Genomic DNA, 27,726 nt, shown 5'->3' on the forward strand with positions numbered 1-27,726 from the left:
AACTGGTGCAAAAGCAGTAAAAAGGTTTGAGAGAGAGAGAGTAACAAGCCGAAAGTGTGCTTTGATATCCGAACATAGACTCCACGGTATAAGGCAATAGATACTTGATTTTTTTTTACTTTTTTTCGTGTAAGAAATGTTTTTGGTCTTTGCACTTTTCAAAAAGTACAAATTCAGAAGAATGTTGAACCAGTTATATTCAAGAAGCAATGTGCAGCTTTCACATCCTGAATGAGGATCAATGATGGAGCAATATTTACAAAGCTGCCCACAAACCTTCATAAAACAATGCTTTATGATATCTTAGGATCAACATCTCAAAACCCAACAAACATTAAAAACAGACATTTTGCCATTCGGTTTGCCTTTACGTTTGTTTACCTTTTGGTTTAGCCATATCTCTGAATACAAAGATTCCGCTAAGAGGATCTCAATCCAGTGTTAAATACAGATATACAGCTTTCCATATAGTTAAGATAAAATAGAAAAGCAAGGTAAACCTCTGAATTGATTATCACTGTATGACCATTAATTTTGCCACAAATTAATCCAAATGGAGAATATCTTTTCCATACCCCTTTTCAAGTTTAACAATGACATCACCAAAGAATACCCACATTTTCAGAATATAAGAAAGAGCAGACAAGTCCTGCTTTTGTGTTATGTTGCAGAAAAGACTGGGAGGCAGTTCTGTCTGTCTGTCTGTCTCTCTCTCTCTCTCTCTCTCTTTCTCTCTTGTCAAGCTTCTTTCAGAAGTGTAGCTTGATTTGGTCCATGTTAAATTCAGTTAGCATTTAGATAAATACATGCTCTGTGCTCCCTCGTCAGTCACGGCTTCCTATTTGTTCAGTTTGCTGCCCAAGAGTGGCAGGCTCTGAAAAGCTAACAAGCCCACCCACACAAAATAACGTATACACATATTCCCAAAATAATCCTGTGCCTCTGTTCCTCTCTCTCATTCACATTCATAAACACACCCGCTCTAGCAAGGGAAAATTAGCCGAGCTAGCTGCACAGCTGGCCGAGTTCAGGCTCTGAGGAATTGGGCAGCTTGGCACTGAAGCTTTGCAGTGAGTCCCGGACGCGGGCCACCTCGCCGGCAGACAACTTGAGCCGGTGCCTGAGCAGGCAGGAGAAGAGGTCCAGTGGCTGGGTGGCAGGCGGTGAGAGGCGGTTTATGCGGTCACGCATCTCCAGCAGCATAAGGAACGTGGCATCTTGTGAACCCTGTGCGTACGGGTAGTCCAGCTGCAGGATCAGGTCCTTGATACCCTCTGCATCAAAGTGCATGCTGTAGCCAAACACCTTCAGGCTGTTGATCTTCATGTAACCCAGGTTGGCCGAGCGGTCATCTGGGTCCAGTGGCTCATAGAAGAGCGTCTCGTTGATGGCTGGGTCATCTGTGACGATGCGGCTGCGTAGGTAGATGTGCACCGTTTCAAAGAAGGACTTCCACTTGCTTCCCAGTGTTAGAGTCCAGTTGTAGCATGGCAGGGACGAGTCCAGCCTGGTTCTTTCCCAGTCGGGGAAGTCCTGCTGGTTGACTGGCATGAACCAGCTCTCCGAGTGGCTGCCCCCAAAGGGGTTGACATATATGGCAGGCACGGGTTCCAGTGTGCTGTTCTTGGTTGAACAGATCTGGAAGGAGATCCCCATCAGCATGTGGATGAGGTTGGACTTGTTCTTGTTGCTCTTGAGCGTCAGCAGCATGCGTTTGCGCCACGCTGGGTTGAACCAGCTGCCCAGACGCACATCATTGCTGATGTAGATGGCGTGCACCTCCATGCGGCTATCCAGCCGGCGCAGGAGGTGGCGCGCCTCCGCATCTGGCATATCCAGATCGAAGTTCACGTAGTGGTCCAAGGAGTTGGCGATGTTGGGCCGACAGAATCCCATGTGAAGGACGCTGCCGGGCAGGCACATCCCACAGCGAGTGATGTTGTCTGGGGCACAGGATGAGCACAGGGTGCCCTCGCCCAATAGGCATGGGATGGTCCCCTGGCAGGCGCCGCTCTGCTCAGAGGTGCACACACAACCCTGCACCTCCTCTGAGAAGGAGCCCAGGACTCCATGCTCGTTGCAGTATAGCAGGGACTGCACTCGGTTTAGCCAGAAACCCAGCGTCCTGTAGGACAATCATTAGCATAGACAGTTAGTAACTGCATAACACTGGGCTGGGATTTGCTTAACATTAGTGGTATTGCTGTGATTCTGCTGTACTATTTAAATGCATGCAGGTAGTTATAAAATTACAGTACAGTACATAATGAACATTTACATTCTGTATGAGTCTGGACTTCTGACCTTTCCAACGTCAAGAAATGACAAAAACATGGCAAACATGTTTTTCTGTCTTGAGCGCAAGACTGTATATGCAATAATGACTTTTCTTCAATTTTGAAATGATTCCTCTCTACTTATGAACACATGCAGTTTAAAGTTTAAAATCAACATTTTCAACTTCTCCACTTCAATGTTTTAATATGCTATAAGTGAGAAATAATATAAAATATCTCTATGCTTTTGTTATCATTAATCTAAGGGTTATTAGTAAACCATGCAAAAAAATCAACAATAGGCCTTCGGTGACATGAAAAATCACTCAGCTAACATCTCTTAGAAAGCTTGGTTGGGACTTGACATTTGCCTTATTTTTGTTTTACTAAATAAGGCAATCATTTCTCACGTTCATCTACTGATAAGAATTTTACTCAAGGGTAGGAGAGTTGCCCTTTGACAAAAGGCGACCGTGCTGAACCAAGAAAAAAGAAAAGATGTGAAATAGGCAGCATTTTATTTTCATTTACCATCATCCAATTTAGCGAGTTGCAAGTCGGTTTGATAAATGCATTTGGCTTGGCACGCTCAGCTATTACCATACCACTTACTTCACTGGAGCTGAGGTATACCGAGAGGCACATGCTCATAAATTAAACCCCTCTCTGTGTACAACCTCCGCTTGTCCCTGCTTTATCCCCCAGGGGCGCCTTTTTCCTAAGGTAATTCCCATCGCTTGGATTGCTGAATGCCTTACATTAGTTGTACAGGCCTGCTAATGTAACACACTTTGCACGACCATGAAAGCCTTTGATATCTATTCAAACAATCCGGCATTATGTAACACCACTTCAGTGCTCATATTATCATGTACAGTCAGAGCGATTTTCCAAGGGTTTGTCTTTATACTGATTGCATGAATCCACTGGATTAATTCATTCTTCATGTCCTTTGCTATATACTGGCTTTCATGCTTGACTAATGCTTGACACACTGTCTGACAAAGAGATCAGAAGCTTTGTCTGAGCACCTGCAGTACTGTGCAAAAATTGTATTTAAAGATATTTATCAATGTGTTTTTTTTTTTGCTCTGAAAACATGAACATAGATTAAATGCAAATAAACATTCAGATAGTGATTTATGTTTGTTAGTGTATTACCTTGACCATTTACAAACTTCTCTTTGCCCAGTAATTACTGTCCAGTTACCCTTCAGTACCTGGTTTGGATAGTCAATGCTTCAGTTAAATTAAATCATGTGTGCTGGTAAGGAAATTTAATGAATCCAACCATGTCTGGAGCTGCAGTGAGGAGAAATGAACCCATTCTCTCTGTTGTTCTAACCATCTCACAATATATCAAAAAGATCGATGAAAAATAAGACAGTCTTGTTTTTTACTGTATTAATGTTTAGTTACATTTTTTTTTGTATATGCCAGAGTATAGCAATCAGACAAGCAACAGACAACAACTATGAACAGACTAATTTTTGCAGTTGTCCTTTGAATGTTCAGAAAAAGCACCAAGTAAAATGAACCAGTGTGAATAGAAAAAAAACACACTTTCAACACATGTGGCACACTAACCAGAAGGTTTTTGTTTGTGTTTGTTCATGTTTGTCTGCTCAGCGTACTCTGGCCTTACATTTTGCAAAGTGTTTTACAAGCAAAAACACACTTACTGCCCAGATAAACAATTTTCTTGGCTGGCCTAAGACTTTTGCACAGTACTGCGCATGCATTATTAAACCGATTCAGGAAATGTTCCGGATAAGTGATGTGTCATTTAATTTGAGGACCACATCTGTCCAAAACAGCATGGCTAAAATTGGTCTGTATCTCTCCTGCCAAGGACGTTTTCATCATAATTCCAAGTGATGTATATTCTCTGGGCTATGTCTTTTCGTCTCCAAAGCTTTTTTTTCCAAGCAGTGGCATGGAAACGGTGGCAGCCTCAGGTGGGGGCTGTCAGAGTGGAGCGAAAGTCTTCACAGCGGAGGACGTTAACTACAACCTGTCACTCTCTTAGAGCACTTGATTACAGTGCACGCACACTAACCACACTGCACAAAGGTCTTCTCAATCTGGCCCTGAGAGGCTAAACAGCTCTGTCTCTCTCTGCCTGTCTGTCTATCTTCCTGTCTATCTCCCCACCTCTCTCTCTCTCTCTCTGTCCACATTTCCTCTCTCTCCATCCACTTCTCTCTCTCTCTCATCTATCAGTTAGGCTTCACCTGCGGCTGCCCCACTCAGCTTGCTGGTTTTCTGACAGTGTTGAATAGCAAATAATTGCCTTTAAACGACAGCAGTCGAGCATGTGAACGTGTTGCTCTAATGCCTCCAAGCCATGCTCTAAAAAGACCATACAACAAGGCAAATATCGAGTAGGCATGGACAGCAAAGCAATTTTTAGGCCACACTCCTTTAGAGACAGATGTTTAAAGGTTGTGGGAACAAACATGTTAGATAACATTGCTTCAAAACACCTTAAGTACTGCCCTCTTTAGCTGTTTTTTATTTGCACTTTATCGATAGAGGTTGTACCCTTGTGATTGAAAATAGGCCAGACTTTAATGGATATTGAATCTCGAGTAGCACAGCTATAGATCACAATATAATACCACTTCTCATGCAGGGCACGGTATTTTTTTCATGGGTTCTGATGTTTTGTTTGGACTGATACTTTGATTTGATACATGGATTGACAGAATAAAGAACTCAAGGAGACTGATCCAATCACAGGTTGCATTTACACAATGGCGCATACAGGTCTTGCAGTCTCTCCTGAGATCTTTTCTAAAACAAAGAATACAATCCTAGAAGGCCATGGCACTTTGAAGTTCAATTCATTAGCTGGTGAGTGTTAGAACAGTGAAAACACTAAACTAAGGAGTACTGTGATCCAGCAGGATTGGATTATGACACTGCGCGCTCAAAAAAATAATCTCAAAATCTTGTGTGAGCTGAATCTTGCATGTCAGAGCAGGGCAAAACTGTGCACAAAGATGCAAACACCACAGTTTATCAACACTGTTGCCAGAATACAGAAACATTATAGCTATACTCTTAATGGCCACCTCTACCTTGTGCTCTTATATTTTCACCTTGATGATGTACAGTTTGAGATTACAGCCCATTTTTTGTTGTGCACAATGTGTGTTAGCCATTCTCTAGGCCTTTAAACAGTGGTCAGGATATTTTTGGGTGTTTGAGATTTTTCTGAAAAATATTGTGACTGGTTTATTTTCTATATCAGCTTTGTTTTTTTTTGACCAAGATGATCAACATATGCACTTTTTAGGCTTTTTCTGCCTTTTTTTCTGGCTAGTGTGCCAGACTGCCAGGTACTTGTGGTTGTACATGGGTGATTAGTTGTTTCTGATTGGGCTAACTTGTCTACAAGCTGTTCACAAATTCATGTTATTAGGTTAATTTTACTAACTTAAAACTTGTTGATAATATAGGGTAACTTCACACTTTCAAATTGTGATTTTGATACGAAAACTATTATTCTTTCAGTCTTTCAGTGTTAAACCTCTCTCTACCTAGCAGCGAATCTGACAAATCAACACCTCTGTGCCTGGTACACGAGGGAAACTGTAGTCTGTAATTATAGACTTAAATGATGGAACGGTATAGTAAAAGTAGGTTTTTCCAATAAAGTGGATGGTAAGTGTATGTGCAAATAATTGTTATGTATTATAGTATATTGCTACTGTTGGAACAAAACCTGTATCTCCAAAATGAAACTTTACAGAAGAAGGACAAAACATACTTTACTTTTAATGTAAGTCAATGGAACCAGATTTTTTAAAGTAATTTGGGCCGTTTCATCAGAAAATTGACATGCAATGTAAAGGGCAACATGTATTTTGAAAGTATGTGAAAAACTGAAAAACTACAAAAATGAAGATACAAGGTTTTGTTTCAACAGCAGCGATATGCTTCATGGGAAATACATGATTACACATCAGCTATTAAAGGCAAATTACCTGTCTCTGGGCAGGCTGATCTTTGGCTGTTTGGGACAGCGCTTGCTGAGTGTAAAGAGTTTACGCACAATCTTATGGGCTTTTCCAAGGATCACTTTTGTGGTGGCCTCCAGCAAGCCATGCCGCCTCTGCAAGGCCAGGTCAGAGTTCCAGAACCTCAGGATGGTTGTCGTGTTCAAAAAGCGATCAGTGGGCAGATTGTTGAGAAAAGCCTTGAACTCATCTGAAACAGAAAAAGGGAAGGATTTACATCACATTAGGACTGCAAACACTTATCCACAGTGAGGCAAAAAGTGAGTCTTGACACAAGCTCTGATGCACTGCTCTCTAGTGAAACGAACCAGCAGGAGGTAGCTGATGATACAAGTGAATCATAAGAGGTTTGAGACTGAGTCATCGGCCAAGCAAATGTGGGTGGTGGAGACGCGCCGTCAGCGACTATTCAGATAACAACCTGATATAACAGATCACAGGGAAATACTGCCGGTGCTTCAAAAGTGTAGCAACTGAGAAAGAATCTTCTAGAAAAAGTCAGCAATCGGAGCATGATGCCCTGGTTTATGTCTTTGTGTCGTGGCTTTTTACTCGAAACACGGACAATACACACTGTCAAAGTCCGCTTTCTTTGGTGGAAGTGCAGTAACCGTAGCTAAGGGACACAGGCACCAGTGCTATTTGTAAAAACCTTCACTGTCTCTGCCTGAAAATGTTGAACAAGCAAAATGTCAACACTTCAGAGACATTATCAAATTCCAATTATCCTAATGACTATTTTAACACCCACGGCTGGTTAAGCTGACACTAGCACTCTTTCAAAAACTATTAAAATAAAGGTGTTTCCGCAGATGTGGCTTGTGAGAGAGGGGCCGGCTCCTGGGAATTCGTTTAGTTAGTGGACATGAGGCAGCGGTTCCGCTGAAGCACCCTGCTGTCCCATGCTATTACAATGTGCAACAATCCTGTGCAAGGTGGCAAAGCTCACAGACTCCCAGAGATAACACTGAATCGGAGGGGTACTATTAGCGTTGACTCAGAGAATAGTTCAAGCTCAACCAGTGCTCCACTCCTCCATTCCTCACATGTTCTCTTTCTCACTCTCTCTCTGTCTCTCTCTCTCTCTCTCTTCTTTCCAATAATTAACCTTTCTACTTTGCTCTTACTTGCTTTATTGTGGCAGTAGAATCATTATACATGCACTGTCATTTTTCACACACATACAGTAACACCAAGTTTGGACACACTTGGTGTGTGGTGCTGATTGAATGTATGTTTTCCTCTACCACTGAAATTACTGGGATACTTACCACAATTCTTGATCTCCCACCCACTAATCCAATCAACACTCCAATTTTCTTTTCACTTTCTTTCTTCAGCAAACAAGAAGTCCCACTGCAACTTCAACAGTAAGACACTGATTGTTGTCGATGGTGCTTGATTGTTTACTGTTGCACAGTGCTTTTGTTCTTATTCCCATATTCTTTATATTGGTTGCCTGCCAAAAGAAGCCTGAAGCACATTTTAAACCAGGAGCGAGACTGCACGAAGGCAAGCCAGCTCTGCAATGTGTGTTAATTGAGACAGAACACGTCTCGCAAGTTTAGGGTATGTGTCCACATTTATGTGTTTTTGTGTCTTGGATAAGTCAGTAAAAGTGCAAATGGCTTTATTGACAGTCAAATTTGTATGAGTATGTGATACCACTTGTAAATGATCAAATAAAGTTTATCTTTAGCAGTTTAGCATGAATGTTGTATTTTGTAGGGTTTCTAGCTAGAAACCACTAGCATGCCACTTGTAGCAAGCACCTTTAAGTAGAACTAAAGCATAATATTAAGCTTTGACTGTGCCGACTGCTGTGCATGCTTGCATGGCAGCTATAAACGGCTGCATTGATTAACACTGAAAAGTACTGCAAGCAGGGTGGTGCAAAGAAGTGGAACAGTTACCACTTCTTGTCTAAAATGAGCTTTTTATCCCCTTTAATGAATGTTTCTCTACCCCCTGGAAGGGCCCATTAACCAATGCTGAAAGAGCAGAACCAAGAACCAATGCTACAACTAATAACGATAGGCCAACTGAGCAATTTTTTTTCTTAAATTTGTCCTCGAGAAAGATCCTAAGAAAAAGTCTACATCAGATTAATGATGTGTTTGGTTACTGCATATATGCATTGTCACTTCATAGCTTTGCCTTCACTAATACTCTAAAATGGGGAAAACACAACAAAGTCCTTCTATGAGTCAGTGTACTTTTTCTTCTATGACTCTGTATGTATGTGTAGGATGGCATTCGTGATCATCAAGAAGGACACACTGTCATTAATGGAAAGCATTGCTTTCATGTAGCAACAAAAGCTATTTGACTGCTAATAGTGCCCCTTATGGAAAATGTTCAGCCTGCTAAACGTGAGGGAGTGAGGGAGAAAGTGAGGCATTGAGGGAATGAGTGAGTAAGGAAGAGAGGGAGGGAAGGAGAGAGGGATTGAGAAAAGGAAGGAGGGAGGTGCTGTACATCAAAAAAGTGATATCAACCTGCTCTTCACTAACCCACTGCTTTCTGTCCATGGTTAGATAATAATGGAAGAATTAATATTGTTTTGCAACCACAAATCTAAAGGGCCAGATCAAGGCACTGTATGGAAATGGTAGCCTAATAGAGCAGCACTGACAAAAGCATTTTCTGTCACCTGTCTCAGAGAGCACTGACCCAGCTGTCTGTCACTGAAGCTCAGCCACAGAAGCACACCTGCTATTACTAGGTTTGATCAATTTCTCTTTTTCTCTTGAGTTTCAGTGGCTACTGTTTCTTTTTTCCTTCTGCTGCCCCGGTTTCTAGATCTCTGCTGTCTCTGTTCTCTTCCTCTCACTGACTTGTCCTCCCTTTCTCACCCCCTTCTCCTCTCCCTTTATCTCCTCCTTTCCCTGTTGGCAAAGGAACCTCATTAGTATTCGCAGTGCATGGAGGGAATTTGGACTGTCTATTCTCCTCTTTTTCTGCCATTTATGACTTCATGTTCAAATTTATGGACGATTGAGCCCTTTGGAAATGTGTCAGATGGAAGGATGGAGGTTATTTGCCATCATAGACGCTGCACATTCTCGTCCATTGAGGTGATTAGTATTTCAAATTGCCGTAAGCGGGGGGAGACAGGAAAGCGGCAGCGGTCTAAGCATGTTCAATTAGCTGCGCGGCATGGGCCTCGCATTGCCAGGCTCTAAATGAACGACTGAAGGACATCTGTACACAGTCTCCGGAGTTTCAGCGCTAACACCCTCAACACAAAAATCTTCTCTTCCTCCCTCAAGACTCACATGAGGCTGTTCCTTACACAACCTCAGCACACACCTGCATCCTGATATCTTAGGCTGGCATTTAAACTAGCCCTGGAGAAGAACATTCTGGACCTCTCGGCCATCGTCTTGAAGGGTCGGTACAGAATTATGGTTCTTTAATGAGGAGGGCATTGGCCAGCACACGGCAGCTTAACATGGCAATTAACCCTAGCCTCCTGCAGACTTGTGCAGGGGTACAAAAAAATAGGCAGAGAGGCATTTAACATTTATACAAAAATAAATCCTTTCAAGCTTAGGTGGAATTTCTCAAGTAATGTGTTCCTGATGCATTGTACTAGAAAATATAAAAAACAGCATTTCGAAAGCAAAGACGCAAGACACCCTGAACAAAGTATACAAAGAAACTTTAACTTAGTTTTAGAAAACAGCTCCTCAACTACCATACCACTTGACCAGAAACAGAATATCTTGGATGTTCCAAAAGCCAAAACATGATCATTATGAGAGAAAATGCTGAGTCATACACGATATAGGTAATTTTGGATCTTTTTAAATATCTACCTTGTACTTGCACTCACTTAAAACACCTCTGTAAAAGGGTATAGTTATAGACTGTAGCCCATGCATTTGCGAAACTAACGATACTCCACCCTATTTATCACTGGCCAGTTTATGATCACAGGGCCACTGTTGACTAGATATTACTTGGGTGGTTGATCATTCTCAACAAGACACTGAGTCATGAAAGTCAGAAACTGACCAGTGATGAAGGTCTAGAGGATGTCTAACAAACTGCTAGTGGCAATAGATGGGCTACAGTCTCTGACTGTACACCAGCAAGATGATGCGACAAGGTAGGAGTTTATTATGAAGTGGCAGGTCAGTGTGTTTATTTACTGAAGCGTAAACCTTTCTCCTCAGTGATCAGACTGATTTTCTGCCTAAACCAGGCTTGGGTGCCAAAAAAAGGCTTGATTTATTTGGATAATTATCTTGAGGACATCACTGAGATGTATGCCAAACTATTCAAAAGCAGAAGCACGGAACGACTTAAACGTCTCATATCAAGCTGCAAGCAGAAAAAACGTATTAGACGTTCCACTTTAAATTACCTATTATAATGCGGCCTTATGCTTTTTCATCTGATGCAAATAGGATTCTCAAACTCATTACACCTGTAATGAACTGCTTTGCATCTAAATAGAGGTAAAACGTAATTATCCTCTCCAACTGCAACTCCGTTCGATTTAACATGAAAAAGTAGAAGTAGAGGAAGGTCTGTGAGGCTGAAGGTCTCCAGCCTGTCATCACCAAAGCAAGCTCTGCCAAATAATTTAATAAAAATGAAAAATCGCACAGTGCATCCAGATGTTAATCATAGTAGAAAGCACAAGCCAGATCAAGAAAATGAAAATAGAAGCTGTTGGCCTTCATCATGGTTACTTTTTTTTTCCTTTCTTTTTTCAACAGAAAGCAGGGCACCTGTATAATTTATGTAAATAAGCTCATTTTTCTCTTCATTGGAAGACTGGATGTAGTATGTCCTATGGACACCCTGCAGGATGCTGGCCTCTATATGTCTTTTATGCCTCTACACGCAGTCTGAGTTTGGTGCTGCGAGAGTTGTTGGGCTCCCTGCGGAGAGGGCATTAATCACAGATTGGTTGGAGGAAGGGAAGCTGTGAGGTGCAGAATTATGACCTGTCTGGAGAAGCTGACTGCTGACGGAGCTGCGATTAAGCCGTTTCCTGCTGCTGCACCAGGACAAGTTGAAGGATCTTCTCTCTGTTAATCAGACGAGTGGATCAGTGGACAGGTCGAAGCGATCTAGGCCAAGCATTTCCTGAACACTAATGTAGATTTGACATTTTCCCATAAAGATAATTTTGAGTCATGTGGGTTATGAGAGATATGCGGCCTGGAGTTTCACATGATGAGCTTAATCTGTATACATGTATTTCATTGCTGTCAAAAACCCATAACTCCTGGGGTTTTTCTTTTTAAAATGACTTGGAAATGCTAGCTGGGATTTGCATTGTGTGAACACTTCATGACTAATTGACAAACATAAGTGATCTAGAATTACTTGAATCTAAATCTTACAACACTAAAATACACTGAATACTTAAAACATTTTCTCCTTGTGCTGTAAAGTTACTATTTCAGAGATAAAAGGTTTTGTTATGAAAGCTTTGTTTGATGTCTATTCCATTTTGTTTTAATAGATATTACAGCAAATCATGCATGTGTTGATGTGTGGACTACAGAAGACCAACAGAGGGCTTGCGTACCCCACCCAAATCCAATGATTTGTAGATGTTAGCTGCAGAGTCTGTGATAATTTGGAGCCACGGACACTCGGATGTTCCCTGGATGAGGATGAACTGAAGCTTAGGTTTGTGTGTTCAAAGGAATTTGAGGCATCAACTTTTTATTTTTATGCACTGTCCTGTTCATAGGAGTATCTGCTTTCGTTCCATCTGTAGTAGAAGAAGCATCACCATGGATCATGACCTGTGACTCATTTTGCGCTAGTATTGATTGGTAAAAAAATACATTTGTTCAGTGCAGCAGAAAAAAAATGTTCTGCCATTGTGGGTATATTCACGCACGTACGCTGCCTGAAAACAAATATCTCTTTGTAAGACAAAAGAAACAAAATGGGAAAGCAATCTTTTATGGACTGCAATCTATTGCAAGAATGTCATTACGAAAACAACATCCTGTTGTAGGTGAGTGCGACTAGCCCAAGAGTTAGACACATAATGAAATACAATGCCTCTTCCCATACCAGCATTTTGCTGTCATTGAAACTCCAAAACAACCCCTAAAATAAACTTTTTTCTTCCACAACTATGACAGTAAACCCCAAACCATAAATATATTTCCTGTTCATGCTGTTTGGGGGAGCAATGGAATCAGATTGCTCTTTATTGCACTCTAGTGGGTCCTTTCAACAAGGCCAAGTGTTTTTGTGACGAGCCCAGCCTCCAAAACCACATAACAGAGATCAATCCCAACTAAAACAAAGAGACCAGCCTGTCAGAATGAGGGTGTCCTCAACTATAAACCTCTATACCTCAGCTATAAGCTACTGTAACTATAAACTGCTAGCTGAATTCACTGTACTCAATCATAAATTCAGAGGAATTATGGGGAATTGTGACCTTAGTTGTAGGAAAGTATCACCTTATGACTACAGACCTTGCGATTTACTCACGCCAGCACATTTTTATTGATTGTTATGATAAACCCATCTTTGTCCACTAAACATAGAGGTGTACCTTTTATAGTTGTTATTAAAAGGTTTATTCTCTGTGCCATGAAAATAGACATATATATATATATTTTTTTATTTATTTATTTATTTTTTTAAAGCATTCAGCTCCACTTTCCGTCTTAGATATCCATGCAACTGGTGAAACCATGTACATTGAACTCATTCAAGATACTACATTACCGGCCACTGGGGTGATAAATGTTTTCTTAATGGTCCATTATGGGTAACATATCTGGCAGCCAGGCTACAGGTTTTAAGTGTACTGGGAGCTGGTTTGAACTTAAATGGGGCAGCTGGATGAATGAGGCTCCCATTACCTAAAATAGGCATAGGTGGGTGGCTTGCAGGACATGCACAGCCATGAGTCAAGACCAAATGGACTGGGCTGTCACACAAGTCATCGTTTGCACCATTAAAGAGAAAGATGATACGAATTCCTGCAAAAGGGGAAAAGAGGGCTCATACCGCTTTATGCAAACTAATGTTTGCATGTGGAAAGGCTGAGGCGGAATGGTGTTTCTCTGCGGTAGGGAACCTGTAGTTAGTCGTGCGTATGACATGATATGCGTGTAAATCATTGAGCAGCTTGGAGAGTATATGTCTACATCAGTGCGTTTTGATTGATGTGATGCCCTTCTTCAATCATTCATGCCCGGACTTCTTTTGAGCTGTAGCTGCCTCTACCAACTTGAACTGTTCGAGGGAGTGTTCAGACTGATGCAATACAATAGAGCGCCAATGTTCATGCTACAGCGCGTTATAGAGAACAACCTCAGACCGGTCTGACAGTCCAGACCATACTTAAGTTATAAATGAGATTTTAGCAACTCTTAAGAAAACAACCATTTCTCCCACACATTTTATAACTTTAGTATGGACGTTCCTCTGGACTCCGTATAGCAGTGATTCCTTCCACATTTAAAGTGACGCTGAAGCTCATAGAAATAAGTATTCTAGCCCCTCATGTAGGTTTTTATCAGTCTAGCTTACAGCCTGTTTAGGTTTAGTTTGTGTCAGATTGATCCGGTCATGCACAAAGATCATGGTTCAGTAGACGTTTTAACAAACAGGGAGTTCAGTTCAGAAAATATGCAGCAGATTTATCAGACAGACTACCAGTCGAGATGCCAGCTTCATATCCTCTGCCATATACTGAGTGAAATATCATCCAGCAAATAATCCACTTAACTTAATTAGATATCAGTAGCTGCCTCTTGCTTTCCTAGTCCAAGGAAGAGCTTTTGGCTATTATTTCTTCTGCTTCTGCTTGTAGGATTCTGGTAGTTTAAAAGCCTTGGGGCAAGGCTAGTTGTGTTGGTGATTTCAATCTCTTGTGGCTGAGGCACTAACATATGACACAGTGGCTATACAGTATCGGTAAAAGCCCAGACAGCCTGAGCCTTGGCTTGGAGTTCGCTCCACTCCTCTAATTAGACTTCTGACAGCAGGCGGTGGCATCAGATGTTGGAAGGGAGTTGGTTTGGTGACCTCGATGAGAGAGTTTCCAACAGTCCTCTGACAGCTCCACAGAGCAGTTTAGTTTCAGCCTGTCTGCTGGGCTCTTTTGAAAGTAGAAAACTCTTTGCTTGCTTTAGTGTCTACTGTTAATTGCTCTCAAGTGATAACGGAAGTCACAAAAGACTGTTGATGGTAAGAGCAGCAAAGCTTTCTTGTTGTAGTCATAAGCTAAATACGCTCTTGGTTAGAATGTGTTAGTGGATTCTGAAATCTTACCTATTGTTTGTTAGATCTTTGCTAGATTCGGAAGTGCTTTGTCAAGATTTCACAAGAAGGAGAAAGAACGCAGATGTCCTGTTTGAATGGAACAGGTGGGAGGACTACATTGTTTTCTCTTCTTGCAGATCACCAAATGTTTAAGGGTATAAACAGCAGAATATGATCAAGTTAACTGAATTGGATTGCAAAGATATTTTTTACACAACACAACAAAAGATGTTTTTGTATGCATTGTTCTCAAAAAAGTTAGACGTTCAAGGTTTTTTTTGATGGATATGCTGTGGATTAATTAAAATGCAAAGCAAATGAAAGTAAGATTTTTTTTTCAAAAGAAATCCAGTCTGAGTTCAGTGGCATAGAGCATACTCTCAGAACCAACAAATCATTATCTGGGTGTGTTATAATATTCCCCTTTATAAATTCTATTTCGATAAGACTGTAGAAACTGTGAGCATCGTGTAATTCTCAAATCTCTGAATCCACCTCCATTAAAATCGCTGACCATTAGCAAGTGCTTATATTTGCATTTTCCTTTGAAGTTCCAGTTTGGCAGGGTGCATTAGCATTCTAGCTTTTATCTGCTGCTCTTCCATTTAAAAAAGTCAGTAATGACACACAATTGGCCTGTCAAAGTCCCTCAACGACACATCTACAAAAACCTGATCCTACAGAGCATTCATGAGCCCCAGTTCTGAACCTAGCAGCTCTTTTCTGCTCCTTTGCAAGACCTAAACAAAATAACTTTGATTTCTCTGTTCCCTCATACTCATGTAAATGTGAATTCCTATTGTTATTTATTGAAGTCATATAATATAACATATAAATCAGTAGTCCAAAGGAACAGGAGGACCTCTCCCACACAGCATGGTGATCACTAGCAATTATGTGTAATATCTCGCTTTCAGTAAGAGGGAAAGTCAGATATTACATACATCTCTCTATAGCAAACCATAAATCTTAGCTTTCACAGTAGGATATGAGGAGAAATGTCAGAGCTTCTCACTGAAAAATCTCAGCAGCCCCAAGCGACAGAAATCATCGCTGTCTGTGGGGCTTTTTTGGTACAGTAATTTTTTTCAATTGAAATGCCGCATGTGTTGATGCGTGGGCCTGAGAAGACCAAGGGGAAGGCTTGTATACCCCACTGAGACCCAGTGGAGCTGTTGATAACTGCCAAAAGTTTTGATTGCAATTCCACGTTACAAATGGCAAGACAGAAAATAGACACCTACAATGTGCATTTGCACTGGCTAGTGTTTGTGTTGTACTCTGCTGAACGCAGAAGATTTTGCTGCTCTTGATGCTTTACTGAGGTTATGCAGGTCATCCTCTAATTCATACTTAGTGTTTGATTAGATTACCTAAACTGTGGTGTTTGCTGGACAGTTGACATTTGATAGCATTTACCATCTGGTAAGAGGGTAAGCGTCTATCTAATCTCAGCAAGTGGATTTTTCAAGGTGACACTATGGTCCCAGTGATGCGTCTTGCAAGGTCTGGATTTCAGAACTGTATTGTAAGATGCATAGTCATGGCACTGAACTTTCATTTCACATATTTTGAGCTTAGATATTTAGCCTTTCCAAAATCACTGCAGATAGAGGTGAATGTAAGTATATGAGTGTATGTGCGATCTGCGATCCAACCTACATGTCTCCTGACCTGCCTGAGTCCAGTCTTTATTTCACATGGACAGAACCCACATAAAGGAGAGACCTCCTCTCACAATAACGTCTAGCCACTATTTATTTTCTCCCTGACCAAATTTATTGTATTTGCTGGGTTCGGAGTGACTCATGACCTCATCGTGTCTGCTGGCTCGGCTGCGGTGACACTTGTTGGACTCGAAAGAGCAATATTTGGCCCTCCCCTCAATCACAGTCATATTGGGTTCATAGATATTGCCTGAGACACCCGTAGCGCTGGACCCAGTTATGAAATCCATACGCTGACCCACAAACAGACACCTCCCGCATCAGCGGACATTCGGATGCGGTCAACTCTGGAAGAAAGAACTGATTTTCCCAGCATTATTTGCTCAGTCTTTGTCCACTATTGGTTGAGCGCTCTACAATTGATGGGCTTATATTTTAAACCTCACTGCAGGGCCTAAGGTGATAAATGGTTTCTATTGATTGAGCATCTCAGGCGAGAGCCTCCACCGACTTTTCAGCAATTAGAGCAATTAAGCAAGGCATCTCTTACAGTATTGCTCACACGCTTTATGTTTTACTGCATTGAAAGGTGTTTTGACACAGACATACAGGATAATTTGTTAAATTATGATAATAAAATAAAAGAACACTCAAAAATTTCATAATGAATGGACCAGAAGAAATGTTCCAAAATTGCTTGGTGTAAAATCTCTTACAGTAAATTGAAAGTAAAAAACATTTTGCCCTCTCCCGTAAAGTTACCATTTTGGAGATACTTATTTTTCTTTGGACAGTAACAATATACAGAATAATATTTCAAAGGTAATAGAATAGATATATTTTCTTGCAAGTGCTACAGTAAATTAGGCTTTTGATATCGTTTGCAATATACTATTCTTCGATGTCGCTCCCTAACCATCACTGAAAGACATAGATAGACAGATCAAAAAGAGACAGTTTCCCGCATCACCAGTGCTCTTTCTGAGCACATTTTCGGGATGCCAATAAAAAAGGGCTGAAAATACAGACTGCATGCTGCACCTTACACAGACAGACTGAGGATCTTCTGAACATATATCCACGGCACCTTTCTCCAGCAACCCGTTTCAGCACAGCAGGTTATGTGGTAACACCACATTACCTGCCATGCCTGCTTGAATCAGAGAAAATAAACATGCATTCTTGTCAGAAACCTGTAAGCTGACTTTGTTTTTGCTGTGATTTGATAGTTTTTGGTAGTTTTGCTATATGTGTAATACACTGTGTGTTTACAGCCTATAAATCACTTATTTTAAAATGAATAAAATGGCTGAAACTTGACCATGTGAAGAAGCCTAAAGGCTACTGTTATGCTGCTGTGACTGTAGCTATGTGTTGTCTTTGTTGTTTTTAATAACTGATGTAATCACAAAGTAAAAATCTTTTAAGCATCCTGTTTGTGTTTTGTGAGGGAAGCCATTCAATGTGTGGATGGTTGTTCTACCTCTTTAACAGCTTAATAAGCCTGACCATGAGTAAAAGATAATAACTCTACCTCACGCTGCTACAGAATGTACTAAAGCCAGACAACATATCAAGGCCGATTCAGTACTAATGTTACACATTAAAAGAAAGAAGTAAATTGCGATATATTGAAACTACAGTAAATGCTACAAACACTACAGTTCTTAGAACTTGGTAGTTATTGGATGGCAAACTGCAGCAGAACAGTTCCAGATGATCATGCAGGTAAGAGTGATTTTTCAAACTCCTATTTTCACAACTTTACATACAATGCACCTGCAAGGAGGAGCTAATCCCCCAGCAGACTGCCACCTCAGTATGGAACTTTCTAGAAATAGAAAGCTTAGCAGAAAGGAAGGGCTGTGTTAATGAGACAAGAACGTTGGTGAAAGCAATGATCCTGTCACTCTGAAAGCCGAGGGGGCACTGTAACACTCTGAAAGCCCCCTCTAAGCATCTGTATTGTATTATGTTGAGGTCTGCCTAAGAGATTGAGATGCTAGGTTTCTTCATTTTCATTTTTTGGCTTATTTTCATATCCGCCATTCATTTCTTTGTTAGCAAGTAAATTCATAGCAGTAGCACAATTCAATATTTTCCTCACCTTAAACCATAACTGTATGAACACCAGAGAAGGGCTGGTTTCCCAGAATCATTTTTATTACGACAAATCACCTTTTAATAGTGTTTTGTACATTAGAAACATGTGCCTTATAGGCCCATCTGTAGACTGTAATACATCTGTTGCCATGTATAGTTGGTTTTAGCCATTATTGTCAGTTTCTAATCACAGTGTTGTGGTTTTTTGGACCACTCTAAACGTAGCAATGATATGTACGTGTCAAAAAACCTACTAACATTGCTGTAGCTGTAACTAATACCAGCACTACACACACTACCATGCCACTACCATATCAGTGTCACTGCTGTGCTGAGAATGATCCACCACCCAAATAATACCTGGTCAATAGTGGTCCTTTGTTCAGAATCTTACAAAATGATGAACGGGGTGGAGGGTAACAAATTCTGGATGCCGGTAATTCTACACAAGTGGACCTATAGATGTTGAGCTCATGCAGTGATGAGTGAGTGGACATACAAACTAAGTGTTCTTAATAAGGTGGATTATCAGAGCACACTAACGTTTGTTAAGGTGTTAAGTACAGCATAAGTAATATTATATCATTTCTGGAAAATGAATATTACTGGCAAATAGTAGGCTATGTGTTGCTGTTGTATTGCATGCACAGTTGTCAGCAAGGTTAAATTAAATCATACCGTGTATGTGCAGTGAATTTACTGCAAACATACATTTAAGGGGATTTGGTTTGGGTAGCATAGTGTGATGTGTAGCAGATACAGCAGTGTCTGCACACTAAGCATGCAGGCTAAGCTTATGATTACTTGCTGTGTGGCTTTTTGCATTCAGCCCACAAAATAATTTTAGCACTTTCCTTTTAAACTGTCACAATTGATCATGTTTACAACCATAAATCCAGCCTTAAAAGTGCAAGTGTTCTTGGAGCATAGGGATTGTGGTATTCACCTCCCCCCAACCCCCCCCCCGCCCCCCAACACAAAATCCCTCGATACACAGCAAATTGCTTTATTGTCACAAGCATTCCATTATGGTAATTAAAATCATGCCTTCAAGTAACAGAGAGTTGTTTGATACATGGTACCACCAACAAACAGTCCTGGCACAGCTTCCCTCGCTGCTACGGCCTGCCAATGGAAATTCTCAGTGATGTTTTGCCCATTTATGGCTTCATTACTCAATAACGCTTGCGGCTCCAGTGCTTAGATATGGTTGCTTTCCTTCTTTGAATGTGACAGATTGGTACAAACAGCAAAATATTTTTTTCCCAGAAATTGATTTCTTTAGTTCAATAACTGGCACCCATATACTAATCTTGGAGTTATTTTTCTCACTTATAGCAAGCATTCCTCATTCCCCACACCTTGTCTCAAATCTTCTATCTCAGAAGCCAATAGTCCCACTGGCTTCACACAATAGGTGAGTCTACACTACAGAAAAAAAGGAACTGCTGCAGTCATTTAACAAAATAACTGTGCAAACACTGCCTAGCGATTTGGATATAGTAGTAATAGCCCACGATTTAGAAAACACTACTGCCAAAAAGGTGTTGTTTAAAGAGTTTGCATTGTATGATGTTTCTGCAAGTTTTAACTAACTTCATCGATTCATTTATTGTCTGAAGCAAAAGCAGATTAGTCTTGAACCGAGATTACTGGCTTTATCTTTGTATTGATGATGTAGGTAGCACTAAGTACAATGTGTTTTAAGGATAGAGTAGTTTTTCATTTCTGTGTTACTGATAAAATTGTACTGTTGTACTGGCATGTAAGGTGCTAAATGGCTCTGACATTGACTATACATTATAATAAATTGTAATACTTGTATTTGTAAAATACTATGTGTATTAACATGACAACATTATTGCAACATTATATCTTTACATAATATAAGGGTTCTATACCAATCTAAGAGTTTTTGTAGAACCTTTACATTATGTGGAGCTTCTTCAAACTTTCAAAGGTTCTTCACACTCACATATCTCACTCACAAAAATGGCTCCATAATGAAGCCCAGATAACCAAACTTATCTTATTTTGGACATATTCTGAGAAGAACTAATGCACTGGAAAAGACCAGTGAAAGTAGAAGAGAAAAGAGCACAATCAGCAACAAGATGGATGGATGGACTACCCATTCAAATGTCTGAAGACACAAACAGAAGACAGAATATTCTGGAGTAACACTAACAATAATAATAACAATTCATCCAATGAAATTACCCTTTTAGCACCTTTATTTTTAAGAGCATAGGTTAGAATCTGTACCTTTTCTATTTGTTTTGACATTAATAATTGACGAAAACAAGGCATACATATAAAAACTGTTCTTTCCTTATGTAAAACAAGACTGTCTTTTCATCAAATTCAAATGAACATTTGAAATAAAACCCAGGTAATGCGTTAGTCAAAAACAGAGCTTCTCCCATTAAGCTGCTCTGTAATATTTTCTCTTGCATGCAGGTTCAACTCTACCTTGCTTCACTTCATGTCCCATTCTGCAAGCCACTGTGACATCCATTTTCTATGATGTGCAAAATGGCAAAAAAGAATAGCCTTTCTGAACGGTACACTGTAATACACCTCCACTAAGCTCTGTCAGAAACCTAAGCTGTCCTCACTAGTTTTCATTATCCTTAGACTGAAGATGCGTTGGCTTTAGGTTATTGGTATGATGTGCAGTGTGGTGTGTAATAGCTAGCTGTCCTCTAGTCACCTGTCCAGCTTTCACACAGCCCTGGAATACTTTGGGAATGACAGTAGCAGCCAAAACAGGAGCTGCGGAGCTGGGGTAATTAGTGAACATGTGTCACCCTACGGCGTGTTTCGTAAACCACCTGGAAATTAATGATAACACTGAGAGAATTCACGCTTGGCACAGAGCCACTTCTTTGCCACTCCCTGTCCGAGGTTGTGGTAGCCTTCAATTGCGTGTAATGAGCTCACTGCTTTTAAAGTGTGAGCCCAGGCTGTGTTAGGATGAGCCAGTAAGGAAGGGAGGTGAGAGCAGCTGATACTTAGCAGCTTAAAAACACCCTCATAGCAATGCTGAATTCCACTGTTATGATAAAAAGCAAAGACTCCCTGTCATTAAAATCACACAGTCCATGCATAGTTCATCAGAAATAAAGCTTATTTTAGTGGTTACAAATTTGATAAAACTAGCAAGTCTTGAGAGTTTCTTTCACTCTTCTTGAAATTTCAAGGTGTGTGGAGGTAAAAGTCACTCCTGCTTGGTGTAAATGAGTAATCTAAGAGGAGTGGTGATTAGGTGATGATGAAGAATAAAGTAGTGATGATAATATTGCAATCTGAAGTGATGGATGGCAGTAAAATGATGATGAGAAAATATGATGGGCAGATGTCAAATGTGAAGAAAATTATAAAAGGGTATTTCAGTCATTTTCATCTGTCCTTGTGAGCAATAAAGTTGCCTGCACTGTTAAAACGTGTTAAACCAGTGATTTGGACAAAATCTAATTTGCTTATTTTTCCCATTAACCCAATGTAACCAATCAGCTAAGACATGTTTCTTGCTTTAAGTTTAGCACCAGAGCTACAATGTGGCTAGTGAGTAAAGTAAGCTTTTTAAACCAATTAGCATTATTCAAACTGCATGCCTAAGTCATCAAATGCTTGCCTCAAATCATGTCAAGTAAAAATAGATTCATCAAATTGATTTGCTTATGTGGCTTCTGACAGAGTATGAGTATGAAACCTGTAAAACCTACATAAATGAACATAGTCATACAGTGTTAGAATCTGCATAAGAAAGTCTTACTGAAGGACCCGACATGGTTTGAGGCAAGTGTGTGATAATTTAGGTAATGCACTGTGCACAATGCAAATTATTGCTGCAACACAAAACTTTTGTCAGCTGATCAAATACATTTGAGAAGGAGAAAGTTGTGTAAATTTGATTTTTGTTTAACTGTTGCTTTAAGACCTTGCTACGAGGAGTCTTAATACATACAAATAATTCACTACACAAATCACAATTAATGCTCCATTTTTGCACCAAGTTTCCACTGCAGCACCAAATGTAGAGTCCGTGCAAAGAAAGTGCAAAAAAAAAAGGGTACAAAGAATTTGTTGTCCTGAAAAAAATGTTAGAACACTGTGCATGGCCACCAACACACTCATGCTTCGGGTACAAAGACAGAACTGTAAACAGCTATCCTGAATTTCTAACATATGCCTGTTGAAGATTTCAGAGCACTATTCACTTAAGGTTAGATAGGCGAGCAAAGCAAATGCGTTTATTCAGCCTTGGCTCAGCTTAATCTAAGCAGGGATTATACAAAACTGCTCTTCTCTCAAACATGATAGCTCTCCCCCACAAATCCTACAAAACGCTCTAGTCGCTCTAAAGAAAAGCAAAGATGTGACCACTATGCTTGACCGGATGCATGGATTGTTGCAGTTGCATGTAGCATAAGTTAACAACTGGCTAGGAATTTGGAAATGAATTACTAAAATGTTACTCATCTTATTAATATGCCCAACCCTCATTTGCAGGTGTCACTGATTATGTGTAATAGCTCTTTTTTTTCCCCTCCTACAGTGCTGGCAGACACTGCACGATTTGAAAACACGAATACAGTTTTAACACTTTTAGCATTATCAAAATGTCATGGTAATGTGTGAATCGCATTATATTACTCACAGATTCATTTCAAAATAATTAAGTAAGAGGAACTAGACTAATATTATATTTTAAGGGCTAACATATATTCCCTTCCAGTAGAATCCCTCTCTGTCTCTCTCTCTCTCTCTCTTTCTCTCTCTACTGAATTGTCTTTCTGCCTGTGAAGCCTTTGATGGCTGTTTGGTTATTAGTTCATTTTGCTCTGTGGGCTGTATTGTGTCCTCCTTGTTTTCTGTGAAAGTATCGAGTATTTGTTGCACTTACAGTGCCAGCACATCATGTACTGCACAGCACACACAGAAATTCACATCATATTTATGAAAGGTTCCTCATATCTGTTATGTGTCCCATTTCCCCTGAACCAAAAGCCGAGATGTGACAGGGAGCAGCCTCCGCAAGCTGATCTGTGGGTCTCTGTTTTCCCCTTGGGGTTAAGGGTTTTCATCATGAGCACCTCACAAGCAGAACACATTCATCCCCTCCAAATCCTTCAATCCCTGTGATTCCACATACAGCAAATTTTTTCCTCCAATTGTGATGCACCATCAAACGCCTCACACACATCACTCCCATGCCTCGCTGCCACGGGGCACATCCCCATGCGGCTGCATTAGAGGAACACCCACAAATGCGGTCTTCCATAACCACTGTTGTGAGGTCGGTCAAGCTTAAGATATCATTGGCATGTATCTCTTTGTAATACTTTTTTTGTCAAAATACCTAAACATACAGTGCTATTAATTTTAAAATATTTTTTTGCATGCATGTGAAAGGTTATCCATATTATAGATCAGGCATGTTTTGTTTGTTGTTGTTTTGTGTAACTAAGTTTTCTTAGGGATAAACATTCAATAGGCTGAGCAGAAAGAAAATTTTCTTTTACAAGATTTACAAGATGGTTGTATTTGTCTTTGCTTGTATTTGGCTTGTAGCATGACTTTATTGATATAACTCAAGGTTATACTAGATATAACTAGCAATGTTAAAACAACTGAAGCTAGAGGACTTTCTACCTATCAGTTAAAAACCACATACAGCACAAAATACCTATACCTATATTTTCTGTTCTGTGGCTATGCAACCTAGCAACAGTAGTTAGGAAAGAGCATCTAGGTATGTAGGACGTCTAAATTATATTCCTTTTGCATGTTATTAACCTCAGCACTTCTTGATTAGTCTGCAGTCCATTGTGGTCTGTAAATATCACATGGATTTCTTTTTTTAACCAAATCCACTTTTGGTTTGTAATTTAAAAGAAAGTACCAAAAAAATATTGTTCAGGAATCAATATCAAAGTCAAATTTAAAATTTAAAATAAAACCAAATTACTCGCACACCAAAAAGGGCCACAAAAGCCACAAAGATAAAATTCTTAAGGCGAGAGCTCACTAGTTTTTCTTTATTTGCCAGACATGGCACTGAAGTGGAAGACGCACAAGTGAAGTAAAACAAGGCAGCAAACGATTCAGACTTTCATCAGTGCTACACAAAGACGTAGTCAGAAGCAGCTAAATTCAAGAACTCTGGTCACACCTGCACCCAGTCACAGAGGTGTGGCCTGTACTACCAATGACTGATGAGGAACAATGAGGAAGACAAAGAAAATGGTCCCTCACAATATATATTATAGTGTTTACCCCTATGAGAAAAGGGACAGCTTTTGCACAAGCTGTTGTGCTTTTTAAAGGGCTGTACTTGGCCACAGCCATGCCATACATAAGAGAGTTTTTATCTAAAAGCTCGCTGTAAGCCTCAGCTCTGGACTCACGTCTGCACCCTCAGCTGTAGATTGACCTGCTGCTTCCTGAACTACACACAAACACAGCTCATCAGCTAGCCCCACCTTCACAATAAGAGTCTTATCAAAATAACCCAGAGAATAGCAGCAAATAAATAAAAATTGTACACTGAAATTTGCATAAAAATGCCATGTTCCCTGTAAAGGATGTGTTAACTAATTTTCACTTTGAAAATCAACAAAACATGTAATTTGACTGGGGATATTATTTAAATTTACTGTACATGCAATGCATAGAGTAGCTAGGTTGCAGGGTCTCCCCTATACAACATAGTGTCGCTCATCGGCATCCCATCAGTGACTGAACCACAATAAAGTTCCATGCACAAAATATACAGGCTACAAAAGCCCCAAAAGTATTCTAAACACCCAGTGAGGTGCAAACCTAATGTGAATATTTTAGCATTTACAGTTTTTTACGATTACAGTGCACATTTTCTCAATACAAACAAATAGTGTAAATGAAATAGAACAATTGAAGTTCGCATCAAGTTATGACAAGCTTGATTGCAAGTCTGAAGGAAAAACAAAGGAAAAACAATTACACCAGTGGACGCTCAGTGCCTCCCAAACCACATGGTCAAAATCAATACACAAACACAAATGTCAATCACTGCGTTCTCCCATTATACAATCCAATCAAACTTCCTGAGTACAATGTGCTTTAAATAGTATGATTCTGTGCCTTTCTGAAACTGCCACACTGTAATTGTAGAGTACTGTCTGGCAGTGTGGTATTGACTGTTCTAAGATGGCAGCACTGTTGACATGGCTGGCTGAACCAAATGAGGCATCTACATTTGTATCTATGGTGGAGAAGACAGGTGCTAGAATTTTTTCCCTTCCAAGTTACCTCTAGCATCAGTTCTCAAACATGGGGATCAGGGCTGCATCTCCACTTAGTTTTAATTGTCAGTTTATTAGATCTGACATATCTAAAAAGTGGTATGTGTTGAAAAATGGTAGATTTTTATTAAACATTATTAAAATTAAGTACATTCCAATTACGATTCACAGCCATACCATACCCACTAAATGAGTTATGATAGAGTAGGGCCACATCTCTTGGCTGTGCAGATCAGCAATAGAGGGTAGGGGAGTGAGGGGCTGTGCAGTGGCGCTTACTATCCAGAAAGGGGACCTCAGACTAAAAACGTTTGAGAACTGCTGATCTATGGGGTGCTGTTCTGAATCATTTCATGTATGCATATGTGCAGGTCAAGACAGCTCCTATAGTGGCACAGTTTTTGAAGCCCTGTCTGATTCCGATGGAGTGCTAGGAGCAGGCAGGTTGTCCTTGTGAGCACTGACCCCTAAAGCTTACCACAGGCCCAGTGGGGCCCAGGCTGGCAGAGTGGCCCCTGCTGAGGACAGTGCACTCTGTCAAAGGCCGGCAGCGGACTCCACGCATCAACCAACCAAGGTGCCCTGATGAAAAGCAGGACGACACCTGCTTTGTGTCACATTGACACACACATACACACATACACATACGCATTCCGACAGCATTCCAAAACAGATGCTGATTATTACACTCCTCAAACCTCCTTTGTCGTGACGGGCGTTGCAGTCGGCTGCACAGCTGGCATGGGATTAGGAAGTACCTGTTCCATGTGTTTGAGCAGCGGTACTTGGATACCGTTGCACAAACAGCAAGGGAGAGGATGATGCTGGAGAGACGTCTTGTCAGATGAACATATCCTCACAGACCAACAATGACCTTCAAGAGCGGAATTTTGGATAAGCCACTATTTCCCTCGCTCTTGGTGAAAAAATAACTGTTTAAGGCGTCACGAAAGCTGCAGTTTTTCAGACTGCTCACAGGCTGACATTTACACACTGACTTCTCTTTAAGAAGCACAAGCACAGCACACCATTCGCAAGGACTGCTGGAAGACATTGTCCTTCACACACACATTTATTTTGGGAATGATAAGCAGCTGTCATTAAACCTGACACGTGGCACGCAAAATAAGAACAGGTGGATATGGGGCAGGATGGATAAATGTTTCGGCATGGTGTGAAGGAGAAAAAAATTGTCATTCTCATCAACAACAGTATTAAAGGTGTCACTTCGGGGCTGCCTGACACTTAGAGCTATAGATAGCTGAGCTCTCCCCTTCTGCTGACAAATGTGGAGACAACGGCAGTATGTCTCGTCCACGGTTGTCTCTACGTGCCCACGGAGAACGGGATGGATCAGCTCCACATGGTTAATCTGTGAAGGGTTAGGCAGGCTTCAGCCGGTGTGAGATCACCTGCTGCACACCTCTAAATAATGTTATCAAGGAGAGATGGGGCATTGTACACACACACACACACACACACACACACACACACACACACACACACACATACAAAAAGCCTTAAGCACCTAAGCAAATTGTTTAAAAGCATTTATCTGGCAGTAAGTGTATAATCGCTTGTAAAAACACAATTTAACATTAGAATAATTTTGTTTTCAAAAAGTAGTTGATATCTTATGAGCTGAAAAACACAGGTCTGGTTCTAGATTTCTCCTTGATGTCCTCAGTTATCACAGAGATTTATTAAATTCCATCAACAACACTTCTGCTTTAATATAATGAAGTATTGATTAGCCAAACCAGGTGCTGGATGATAATTTCAAACAAAACTGGGCTCCCTCAACAAAGCATTTTTATTATATTTCTGAGCAAATAAATATACCTGCCCAGATGGACAGCTTTTTCACTAAAATTTTCTCAGATGCTTTTGCACAGTACTGTATATACACTTACTTTATGTGAAACACCTACAACTGTACTTGTACATTAGCCACTTGATGAGCTACACCTAAATAGGTTGACTATCTACACTACTGACCCAAATAATTTGAATACTCGACTACCTAAATATTACATTGGTCTTCATATTTTTTAACAATATTAGCCTAAAATAAATTTCCTAAGCAAAAGCCTTTAAATTG

The 27,726-nt window shown here is 40.4% G+C and overlaps 1 protein-coding gene across 1 annotated transcript in view; it reads right to left on the reverse strand.

Annotated features, from left to right (window-relative positions):
• Nucleotides 1-338: 338 nt before the first annotated feature.
• The window catches only part of brinp2 (bone morphogenetic protein/retinoic acid inducible neural-specific 2), a 111,165-nt gene continuing 83,777 nt past the window's right edge, over nucleotides 339-27,726 (reverse strand). Inside the window, exons 7-8 of the mRNA XM_036597225.1 lie at nucleotides 6,269-6,491; nucleotides 339-2,125 (exon numbers count right to left, since the gene is read on the reverse strand). Of these exons, the coding sequence (XP_036453118.1) occupies nucleotides 1,006-2,125; nucleotides 6,269-6,491 (1,343 nt within the window). The 3' untranslated portion in view covers nucleotides 339-1,005. The remainder of the gene's footprint in view (nucleotides 2,126-6,268; nucleotides 6,492-27,726) is intronic.

This window comes from Colossoma macropomum, unplaced genomic scaffold, assembly GCF_904425465.1.
Source record: "Colossoma macropomum unplaced genomic scaffold, Colossoma_macropomum, whole genome shotgun sequence".
Lineage (NCBI taxonomy): Eukaryota > Metazoa > Chordata > Actinopteri > Characiformes > Serrasalmidae > Colossoma > Colossoma macropomum.